This window comes from Herpailurus yagouaroundi, unplaced genomic scaffold (genome assembly GCF_014898765.1).
Source record: "Herpailurus yagouaroundi ecotype Mexico unplaced genomic scaffold, PumYag 77, whole genome shotgun sequence".
NCBI classification, from domain to species: Eukaryota; Metazoa; Chordata; class Mammalia; order Carnivora; family Felidae; genus Herpailurus; species Herpailurus yagouaroundi.
In genome coordinates, this window is record NW_024412388.1 from 18,677,574 (window position 1) to 18,689,370 (window position 11,797).

The 11,797-nt window shown below is 56.1% G+C and overlaps 1 protein-coding gene across 1 annotated transcript in view; it reads right to left on the reverse strand.

Moving 5' to 3' along the window:
* The window catches only part of RUNX3 (RUNX family transcription factor 3), a 59,073-nt gene extending 47,860 nt beyond the window's left edge, over nt 1-11,213 (reverse strand). The window contains exons 1-2 of the mRNA XM_040465171.1: nt 11,044-11,213; nt 10,701-10,848 (exon numbers count right to left, since the gene is read on the reverse strand). Of these exons, the coding sequence (XP_040321105.1) occupies nt 10,701-10,758 (58 nt within the window). The 5' untranslated portion in view covers nt 10,759-10,848; nt 11,044-11,213. The remainder of the gene's footprint in view (nt 1-10,700; nt 10,849-11,043) is intronic.
* Between the last annotated feature and the right edge of the window lie 584 nt (nt 11,214-11,797).

Consider the following 11,797-nt stretch of genomic DNA (forward strand, 5'->3'; position numbering starts at 1 on the left):
CACGGCGCCTATAGCCCCGGTAGGTTTAAAGGCTCTTGCTAGAGCAGCTTTTCCCAAAGTGGGTTCCTCAGCACACCAGCCCCAGGAGGAGCCTAGGTTCATTAGCATATTAAAGGCTCTGAAAGGTCCTTCAGCAAAATACTCGGCTGGACCTTGTTTGATACAGCCTTCCCCAGTCTGGTTTGGTCACAGAGCCCCTTTATTTCTGCTCGACACCTGACAACATCTGCCGAACACACACGGTGGGAGATACCCCCCTCATTTCCTGGTTTCTAGGAAATGGCAGACAGAGCGGAGCGAGACGGATGAGTAATGCCCCTCACAGAGATGCGTGGTTACCCGACCCCTGCAGAAATCGTCTGCACCGAAGCTCTTCCCTCGCTTCGCTGGTCCCCTGTGCACTCACCTTCACTGTCTGATTCAGTCCCCACAGCAGCCTGGGGAGGTCAGTAGCGTCAATATCCCCATCTTACAGATGAGGAAATTGAGGTTCAGGGAGGTTAAGTGGCCACACAGACAGTAAGTGGCAGATCCGGGAGACAGACCCACAGGTTCTGATTCTAAACCCCACATTCTTTTTATGAGCATTGATAGGAAAAACAAAAATAGATCTCATTCTGCCAGGATCAATCTTCCCCAGTGACATGCTTTTAAAAATCTAAAGTGTTTTTCCCCCTATACACTGAACGTATCACAAACTTAAAATCTTTAGCGGTTTTTTTTTTCTGATTACAAAAGCAACCCGTGCTGGCTGTGTGTAAGACTTTTTAAACACTTTGAGTTGGAAAAAGAGAAAGTCCACATATTCCCATGCAGCGAGGGGCTACAGCATTGAGCAGCACAGACATAGAACATTTCCATCATCACAGAAAGTTCTGTTGGACGGAGCCACTCTAGCCTCTTCCTAGAATCCCGACGTATATGCCTAATGATTCTTCACATTCTTGATGAGGTTCCCGGATACGTTTATGTCTCTGTATGGCCTCACCCATAAAGGGAAGAGAGACTCCAGAGGCAAATACTAAAAATGGGGGAAAATAGTCTGAAAGGAAATAGATCGAATGATAGTGGTTTTCTCTGGGTGTTGAGATTATAGTTTCTTTTTAAATTTCCCAGATCCTTTAGGAGATCTACAATATAAAATACAGGGTTTCTGATGGATTTGTAGTTTCCCTAATGTTCTCGGTGCTTCTAAAATCTTTAAGCTCTGATCTTACCCTAGGCTTAATTTATCATTATTATTTTTTAAATTATGCACTCATGCGGGCGCCTGAGTGGCTCAGTGGGTTAATGTCTGACTTGGGCTCAGGTCGTGATCTTGCGGTTCGTGGGTTCGAGCCCCGCGTCGGGCTCTGTGCTGACAGCTCGGAGCCTGGAGCCTGCTTCGGATTCTGTGTCTCCCTCGCTCTCTGCCCCTCCCCTACTCGTGCTCTGTCTGTCTCTCTCTTTCTCAAAAATAAACGTTAACAAAATAATAATAAAAATAAATTATGGACTCTATGAAGAATGGAAGCCTGCACAAGTCAAGGGAAGGAGACAGAGGTTCTTCTTGGGCCCTGGGCCCCTCCGGCCCGGGGCTGTTCTAGGCAGAGCTGGCATTACCACGTGCCATCCGTGCAGCCTCTCAGGGTGCTTTGCTCAGAAAAGCCCCACACTTGGTGTAATGTCCCGCGGTTGCCATCCTGAAACTCCTAGTGATTTTTTGTACAAGGGGTCCTGTATGCCTTTTGCACTGAGCCCTGCAAACTGTGTCGCTGCCTTGGGTGCCGGGATTCTCCCTGGGATGGGTTGCGTTTTGACTGCTCTGCGCCGTCGCCCTTGTCCTCATCAGACCAGAGATGTGCACATCCATGGAGCGCTCTACGTGCCTGAGAACAAGAATGCTTCGGTGGCTCGGATGTATGTCTAGGGAGTGATAAAAATAGGGTTTGCAAGTGGGTGCGGGAGGGCCCCTGTGGTCTCTGTTCACACGCGTACACGCGCTCAAGGCGCACGTTTGCACTGGCCTATTTCAGAGGCGGCCTGGTGCATCATGGGATGCCTTGTCCCACATCACTGCCCAACTTGGATCCTGCCTGGACTCCCCGCCTTGAAGGCCATGGCCAACCTCTAGGCCCGCCTCCCCTCCAGCCTTTTCTCCCTCAGCCTCTCCTCAAGACCCCCAAGCTCTCCCATCTCTAAGAAACCCTTTGTATGTAGTCTTTCTCCGTCCCTTAGCCAGCACTGTTAATTCTGCCTGGACCACTGATGTTCCTTCCTTTCCAGACCTACCCACCTCAGACTCTATTCTTTCTGTGAAGCTTTCTGGAAGTATTTGAGAAAGAATTGCACTGGTTGCGTAGAGGAGAATATGAATCACTTTGCCTGGAGATGTCAGGGAGGGCTCCATGGAGGTGGTGAGGCCAGGCCTTAAAGAGGAAGAGACGTCTGCCAGGTAGAAGGAAGAGCTTTGTTGGGCTGGCTTTGATGTCAGACAGATGATGACACGTATCTGGGCTTCACCCGCTACTAGCTGCGTGACCTTGGGTGAGTCCCGTCCCTTTGCTGAGCCCCAGTTTCCCCATCTGTAAAGTGGGGATAATAACAATAACCCCCTGCTACATGGATTGTGGTAGAGATGAAATGAAATGAGGTATTCTTGGAAAGGAACCGCGCACAGAGCCTGGCACACCATAAGTCATCAAGAAGTGTGGTTCCTGTGTCCCTTCCTCACTGCCTTCCTCCTCCTAAATATTACTTTCCGCGGGTCACACCATCACCGAGTCTGTTTGTTTATTCATTTCCGCCACGGGGGTGAAGATCCTGTGATGAATATCTAATGGGGTCATGGGAGCATTTATGGAAGTCCTGGAAGGCTGAGGCTCCACATAGATAAGAAGGGCACAGGCCGAGGGGTGCTGGCCTATCTCCCCGGGGCATTTTCCAGAGGTGAACTCTTTCCACTCGTCACTAAAACATCGGCTCCGGGAGGGTGGGTATCTTTGCCTTTTGTCTGCTCCTGTAGCCCCATTTCCCAGTACAGTGTGTGGCGTGCATGCAGTTGGTGTTTAATAAATGTCCACCGGAAGGTTAATAGCACCAACTGGTCCCCATTACTTCCCAAGTCCTGGGCGTTCCGGGAAAACGGTCTCCCCATGAGGGCCACAACACAGGCCACAAGCGTTTCCTGAGCACCTGCTGTATGCGTGGCTCTGCCCGGCCCAGGGCAGACCCTTCCTTCACAGCCTGACAGGGCTGGGTCCTGGAGGAGGATGACAGACGCGGTGATTTGGCGAGAAGAAGAGAGAGGAGGGGTGGCCAGCGGGGCCCAGGCTGGGCAGGAGCAGGCTGGCCCCACACTGTGGTGTGTAGGCTGGCAGGAGGCCCAGCTCAGTGTTTAAAGGTTTAGAAAACGCTCAGTCACCCAAAGGGTTAGTAACAAAGGCTCCCCGCCATAAGTGCACCATGTAGCATTGACTATGACATTGTAGTGTTTTCCTTCCAGTCTTTTTTCTAAAGTCTTATTCTCAGGGGTGGCTTCCCTTCCCCTTCGGGAAGGTATACGGCGGCTTTTTAGGGGGGAAACAGGCTCTCCTTTGGGTCCCCCACCACCGCTAACAAGGGGCTCCTCATTCCCACCATCGTGGCTCTGACACATCTTCCTGAGACATGAGAGTGTCCGGAGCTGTGTGAGGGGCTTCAGCGGGTCTAATCCCCTGCCCCTGCTTCCTCCGTGGGCAGGGGCAGGACTCAGGTCTGCTGAGGGATGACTCAGGGGAAGCCTCAGAGTGGGGGGCACTTCCCAGGGCTATGGGGGTGTCGGTGCTTAGCCATGGAGCACGCAGGTGAGGGCATGGAGGAAATGGACCTTTCCTCTCCTCCTCACCCCCTTCCCTTTTGCTCTCTTTTCCATTGGAACGCCCCCAAGTTTCCTCTTCCTTTAATACCTTCTGCTGCCTCTGCACCCAGCCACCTTTTCCTCTGAGCAGAGATGAGCAGACCAGTTGGATTCACTGATGCTAAAGGGTCATGGCTACGGGGTCCCGGATGGGCACCCCAGAGGGGCTGAGTGGGATTTCAGTCACCATGTCATGCAGTGCAGGACGTTTTAAGGGTGGGGGAGACTTTGGTCACCTCTGCAAATCATAAGTTATGGGCATCCACCCTTTCCGCCCACATGTAAGTCTGAACCTTTTGCCAAAAACACTTTTCCCAGACGCGAAAGAAAACCCCAAAGAGGAACCTAAACCATCACACTGCGGTGCCGATCGGACGGGAGTGCCCAGGCTCCCACCAACAAGCGTTTCAGAGAATGAGCCAGACGGTAAAGGGGGAAGTGAGGGGGCCACTGGAAACCTCCCAGGCTGGTCAGTTTTGGTTCATTCAATCCCTGGTCCATCCATTCGCCCTTCTCTCCATCTATTTAGCAAGAAACGCTGGGTGGTCCTTCTCGACAAGTGGGGGGTGGGGGGGGGGTAAGAGTGGGGCAGGACACTCCCAAGGCCTGGAGGGGACAGGGGAAGGCCTGGGAAGGCACCCCAGGGGGAGGCCAGAGGAGAGAGAGGCCACTTTCTCACTTTGCCTATTCCGCTCAGAATCAGACAGGAACCTCCCCCGGGAGGAGGGAAACATTAAATAGCCATAATTTCCAGCATTTATGGAGGGCTTGACTCTGCACTAGCCGTCTGCACTTGACCCTGCGTTAAGCACGTACTATATATCCTCGTTGAACCCATCCAACAAGCTTTGAATTGGCTACTGTTTGTTCTCCCCATTCTAAAGATGGGGAAACTGGGCTCAGAGAGGAGCAACGCTTTGTCTAAGGCAAGCCTCGCGAGGCTGCAGCCTGGGCTGGTAACCACAGTTTATGTTGCCTTGTCCCCACAGAACGCCTTCTTCTCTGCCACCCTCCCAGAGGGCCGTTGGCAAGGGGTCTCATGGTCCCCCTACAGCCTCTTCCGTGCTTACCCCTTTCTGGCACTGAGAAAACCAGATGCGGGGATATCTGCTGTGGCAAATGATGGAATTGGAGGCCCAGCCGAGTGGCCCACGCCCAGCAGGAGACAGACCGCTGAGTGAGCCCTTGCTGCACTCGGGCCAGCACAGGGCCGCGGGACAGGCCCCATTCGCTCTTGGAAAGCACCCTTGGACGGCAGTGCTCCCAGACCCATCTCACAGAGGAGGAAACTGAGACTCAAACAGGTGAATCAACATGTTGGCTACAAAACCGCTTAAACCCGGTCGGCCTGACTCCTAAACTATGTGCAGGGCGGAAGGTTTGTCGCTGGGTGGGCAAGAAAACTTGGTTTCTTGTTGCTGAATTGGACCTTACCCAGGCCAGACCCCTCTTTGGAGCTCAGTTTCCCCTTCTGTATAATCAGGAGGTGGCACTCTCCGTCTGCCAGCTCCAACGTATCCTGCACGGGCTCACTGTTTTGGGTTCTCGACTTCCCAAGGTATGACGGGGTCCTACTCCCATGCTAGTCCCACAATTCCCAGAGCCCCTCCTTGCTTGGGGCTGGGGGGCGGGGCTGCCTTTGGGAGGTGCTCTTTCAAGGCCAATGACAGAGGGCCTGGGCTCCATGGAGGGGCTAAAGCTCTTCCTTCCACTTCCCTCCTCCCTTCTTATTTCTACCAGGTAGGCGGACACTCAGCACCAAGCTGGGCACCAGGGCTGGCCCTGGGAGGCCAGGGCTCCTGGGTGGTTGCAGGTGGTCCCGGGGAAGACTCCTGGCAGAGGGGGTGTTTGAGCTCAGTTTTGAAGATTGGGTGAGACTCCCCAGCTCCCGGGGCGGGCGGGGGGGCACACGCTGGGTGGTGAATTTGAGAAAGGGTCTGCCGATGAGGCATCTCAGGGGACGGGAGTAAGGACGGGTGTTTCTGCTGCCCGTTCCTTCCGCCCAGCCTAACCCTGAGCCCAGGCCTCAGTTTCCCCACCTATCGAGCAGTCTGGACTGGCTCAGAGGCAAGGCTGGGATCCGTGGAGGCTGCTCTCCCCTGCCTCTCAGAACCTTCTGGAGGGTCAGGTTTTCAGGCCCTGTTGCTCAGGGGCATCCTTCTCCCAGCTCCGCTCCCCTCCGTAAACTCCCCTACTCGCTCAGGTAACCAAGCAAGCCTCGGCTTTGATGCGGCCACCTCAAGGCCGAGGCGTCAATGGGCCCTCTATGTGACCAGTGGGGCCGCTGGGGGCCGCCAGCTGCCGTAGAGGGCGTGGGTGAGGCCTGGACACACAGTCCCACTGTGTGGGGCTGGCTCATGCCCGCCCAGACCCTGTGGCTGGTGGGGGGCTCCCAGGAATGTCTTCCCGGGGGGCACTTGGGACAGACAGGGTGGTCTGGGGAGACGGGTGTGTGCAGGGCAGCCCCGGGAGCCACCGTCAAAGGGGCCCAGCAGACGTGGCGCCAGCTAAGCACCATAGTGGACGCAGGATGGCTGGCGGTCAGTCTGGTCAGTCCGTTCATCTCCCAGGGCTGGGGAGGGAGGGGGAGGCTGCCATGGGCACACCGCTGAGGGTGACCAACTGTCTTGAGGTGCCTGGGATTTGGGACTTTCAGGGCAAAACCCAGGAGAGTCCCCTGTTGTTGGCCACTGCTCAGAGCTTAGGAAAGGACAGTGACTGACCTCTCTGGTCTGGGCAGCTTCCTCCCTGTCCGGTGACCTCTGAGTCAGACCATCCGGGCTAGATCTGCCCAGTGCCATCTTGTCCACCCTCCGCCTCCACGCAGCCCTGCCTCATGCCTAAGAGGCCGTTTTCCATTTCTCCCGGGTGTCTTCGGGGGGAGGAGCTGCGAGTCAACTGCCCACCCAACCGCGGCTTCGAGAACCTTGGCCAGACTGGAGGCCCGACAGACCCGCCGTCCATCCACTTCAGTGCTTCCGCCGGCTCCAGCCATCCCGGGGGTGGGGGCGCCCAGAGTCATCTCAGTCCTGTCTCCACACCTTTGCCCCAGGCTGTTCTCTCTCTGCGGGATGCCTTTTCCCCCCTTGTCACCTCTTCACCCCGCGAGACCCAGCCAGACCCAGCCTGAATGTCTGAAGTTCTCCAGAGGAATCGCTGTCTCTTCCCCCAGCTGGGTTAGTACCCCTCTTTAAACTTCTAGACTTCAGTTCTTTCCCCCTTGTAACATTGATCACCCACACCCCAGTGCAATTTTCAGCTTACTCATCTCTTTCCACACCGGACCTTGAGCTCTTCAAGGACAGAGAATCCGACCCAGTCACCCTTGTGTCCAAGATCCCAGCGCAAGGCCAGGCTCGTGGAAATTGTAAGAACGAAGATGTTTGTGGGGCATGTCGCCCGGGCTAGGCGCCCTGTTCGTCTAATACTCTCCAGAGCCCCGTGAGGTTGGTATAATCATCACCCCCATTTTACTGACGGGGAGACAGGTACAGAGAGGTGAGGTGACTTGTCCCGGGCTGCGGAGTTAGCGAAGGAAGGGCAGAGTCAGGGTCCACAGCCTGAGCTTGAATCTGGGCTGGGCCCTCTACTCCCTGATAGGCTTTTGCAGAATTACCGGGTAAACGAGAACCCCTGCCTCCCCAGGGTCTCCTAAATCCCGCATGTGGCAATTCAGGCTCATCTCCTCCAGTTTCCTCCCCAGAAGGCTCCCCTCCTTCAGTGTCCTGAGGGGAGCGCTTTTGCCTGCGTGGGTGCCCTTTAGGGGTGTGCCGCCAGGGGGGTGCCCCAGAGAAGGGCCTCATGCGCCGTTTAGCTCAAGGGCCCTGGCCTTCAGTGGAGCTGCGGATGGGCCCTTGGGCATCCTCAGAGCCATCGCCTGCGTTTGTCAGATGGGGAAACCGAGGCCCGAAGAGAGGAAGGGACTTGCCCATAGATGCACGGTACGTCTGAGTCAGAGTTAGGTCTCAGGGTCTCCGTTTGCCAAAGAGAAGAATAAATACTCTGTGTCCGGGTCTAGTCCCGGCAGACGAGGAGGGAGAAGGACCGAGACCTGTGGAGGGTTCAGGGGCCACCCCAGGAGGCCTCTCACGCCTTCCGTGCTGGTGCCTGGAATCCTGCCAGCAGCCTGCCAGCCTTTCGAGTTGAGCATTGCCCTCTGCTTTCCTCAGGGTGGGAACCAAGCGTCTCTCCACCCTCTTCCCCAGCCTCTTCTCCAGAGTGACCCGAGGTGAGTTTGGGAACTGGGAATCCACGTGTTTCAAGGCTCCCCAGGGGCGGAGACGTCCTGAGAGCCGCTGAGGGACCGGGGCCCGAGGCCTAGAGTTCTGCTTTTGCACGGGATTCAGGACATCTGTGGACTGGGGTGGGAAACACGTGACATCCTTCCTTTCATGAATCTCGAACTAAAATTCAGCCTCTATTTCCACCGTGGTTTTGTCGCCAGTGGAAATCCTAGGTGTGCTTCTGTCTCCTCGGGGCCCGTCCCAGATTATCCAGAAATAATGTTTCCGCTCATCCACTGGGTCGCGGCCGCTCCTGGGCCTCCTGAGGTCTTTTCACTCGGCGTGTCACGACAGAGACCTCACCCCTTGCTTTTTTGTCGTTTGATAACCGTATTTCCACAGGTTTGGTTTCCTGCACTTAAAAAGTGTGATTCTGAGAAGGAGTCTATAGGCTTCCTGGGACCCCAGAAAGATCTGTGACTCAGGATAGGTTAAGGACCCCACGTGGGGCAGTATGGAGCCCGGGACTTTACGGCCCAGAGGTTGGATGTCTCTGGGGACAGAAGTGGCAGATTGGGGGAGACAGATCCCCCAAAGTAAGCGTGCCGTAAACGGAATGTGGGAAATGGAGCTGGGCAGGAGAGAAGGGGTCGGTCAGAGAGTGTGGACGGACGCCTCGGGCCCCAGACCTTGAGCCCTCCCCGCGGACCCTGTCTTACAAAGCACATCTGTGTCCCTGTCCGTCAGGAATCCCGTCTGTGGGCGCACGTGGGGCCCAAAGCCGCCAGCTCTCCTCTCCCTCCCGCTCCTTGCTGTTGGCTGCCCTCTCTCTCTCGGGCTCCACGGCGTCAGGAGCCCATCTTCGGTGGCAGGTCCCTTCATCTCGTCTCCCCAGATTGCTTTGTTTTAAACTCTGCAGCCCTCCATCTTGCTCATGGAGGGAGAAACACTGATTACAAAGACCCAGCAAATGGTTTTTATAAACTCTTATTTTCTTGCCACAGACTGCCTTTAATTAGCTCCGAGGACTACAAAGGGGAATTGCGTTATAATAGGAGCAGCTTGAAGGAAGGCTGTCGGCTCCCAGACCTGAGGCTGCTGCTTGTCACCAGCCACAACCAGGTTTGGCGGGACTGTGTCCGCCTCAGAGGTGGCGGCCCCTCCTCCCCCCGCCACGACTCCGTCCCCATCTGCAGCCATGCAGCCGGCCACAGCCTCTCTCTAGGGAGGAGGAAGGGGTCCCACCTCAGACAAGCCCTTGCAGAAACCTTTAAACAATAAGCACCCAAATGTGCCTCGGTCCCTGCCCGGAGCTGGCCGCCCAGGGACGGTCTCTGAGTCACTCCGTTAGCCGGCAGTGGGACAGGCCGATGGGCAGAAAGGCAGACAGACAGTCAGACCAACTTCGGTATCTCATTTGACCACCTCAGCTGAGAAAAGGCAACCCCAGCTCCCTGAACCTTGGAGTTGCGGACCCCACGCAGCTCCTCTCTCTATTCTGGAGGAGAATCTGTCTCCGTGAGTCACCCAGAGGCACTGCCCTCCTGCACGGCCCATCCACAGCCTCAGACGGTCGGAATGTCCCAACCGGAGGGGTCACAACAGAGAGGTTAAGTTACTTGCCTAAGGCCACTGGGCAAGGTAGCCACTGACCTGGGACGCAGGCTCAGGGCCACTCGACCCCCAGTCTCAGGTGCCACGGCCCCATCTGGACTCCTGCTGGGGGTTGGCGGGGGGTGGGGGAAGGCAGCAGGGGGTTGCCTGAGACCATGGCGCATCAGCCTTACGAGCCGGACAGAGGCAAGAAAAGTCTCTCCCTGAACCCTAGCCTCCATCAGCGGCCCCAAGTGGGGGATCCTGGAACCCTATCTTTTTTGAAGGACACAGCCCAAACCTCTGGGTCACTCACTCTAGGCCACGAATAGAGGCAAATCCAGCCAGAAACACTTTCTTCTCCTCTGTGACCAAGGTTATAAACCTCCCCCAGTCCTGCTCCCCCCGCCCCAACACTTAGCCAGTTTCAGTGCACCCCAGAGCTATGCAAGCTCTCGACAAAAGCCTGTAGCCATCTCTTCCCTCTGCTTCCCTCAGTCCGGGACGACTTGGAAAGCACTGGAGAAGTCCTCAGAAAGATCTTTAGATCCATGGCTCTTGACAGAAGCTGGTCTGGCTCTGGGGGGACTGAGTGTGCCCCAGAGCCCGCGTCTGCCTGAGCTCAGGGGGAGGGTCCAAGCTCTCCAGGTGTGCCAGGGGCGCCGTCAGTGAGGCAAGAAGCCTCAGGTCACAGGGACTCCCTCCATGTCCTCTCCGCCCCAGGACCCTTCGAGGTCGGCCTTTGAGGTCTTGTGGTATCCATTTCCCCTACCACTTGCTGTCCCCACTAGCTGAGGATAAAAGTCCCACGAAAGTCCACTCCAGGAGACCACGGAGGCCACCAACCCCTCTTCCCACCTCAGGCTTTCAAGAGTCCGCGGATTTAGGTAGGCAGGCCGTGCCCTTGAAGGCAGCCAGGGTGCTCGGTGGAGGGACGCGGTCCGGGGCCTGGCCACAGCTCCCCACCCGAAAGGCTCAGCCCAGGGCCCTGGGCAATCGTTACTCACCACGGATGAAGGTCGGCGAGTAGGTCGGGAAGGAATCGAAGATGCTGTTCGAAGCCATGCCCCTCTCTGAGGAAGGCGAGAAATCAGACCTTCAGGGGGTCGGGTTGGGATTGACTTGGTTGGTTGTTTTTTTATTTTTCCCTGCCTCCTTTTAAAAAAAAAGGGGGGGGGGGTGGTGTCGCTTTTTGTTTGTTTTTTTGGTTTGTTTTGTTTTGTCTCTTCCCCCCCCTATTGCTACGAAAAAGAAAAAAGGAAAGAACGCGAGAGTGTGTGTGTGAGCGAGAGAGAGAGAGAGAGAGAGAGAGAGAAAAAATCCCCAAGGAAAGTAAGTTTCTGTTTGTACCCAAGAATTTGGATTCCCAGTCCCACAGGAATGTCTAGCCACAAATTTTCAACAGAAGCGTATGCAGAGTGTATCATTAGATGGCGGGAAGGGGCCTTCAGCAGCCAGGGCGGAGAAGCATGTAGGGCAGGGAGAGCAGAGCCAGGCCCAGCATCAGCGCCACGGGGAATGAATGAATGAGGCTCACCCCCGACGGAGCCCAGGCTCCAGTGGGTGCGAGGGCGGCCCGGGGGTGGGGAGGACCGGGAGCCAACCAGCTCCCGCGCAGGGCCCTGAAGGCGGCTGAGGGCCTGGCCTTGTGGTTCTGTGGTTGAGGGACCAGGCCTTCACAGTGTCAACCCAACCTCAGCTCACAGGATACAAGAAGCCAGCTCGCGGCCTTGGCCCATTGGCTGGGCTGTGGTCACCTGGGCTGTGATGTCACGGCCTCTTAGAAGATCTTGTGGTTGCCTCTCTCTCTTTTTGGAAAAAAGAAAAAAAAAAAAAAAAAAGAGGGGGAGAAAGAGAAAGAGAGAGAGAGGGGAAAAAAAAAAAAGTGATGGCTTTTATTTGTGGGGCTGGCCTCAGCACGCGGCCCAGCAGCAGAACCGAAAGCAGTTGGAGGGGGTGGCCGGGTGGTGGTTTGGATCCTGCAGGAGACTCATTTTTAATTAAGGCCAGTGTTGGCCTGGGCGGGCCCGGAGGCCCGAGGGCCCTCCCCAGACCCACCGGCGGGTGGCAGGGCTCTCCTCCGCGCCACCCAGCCCCTGGGCTG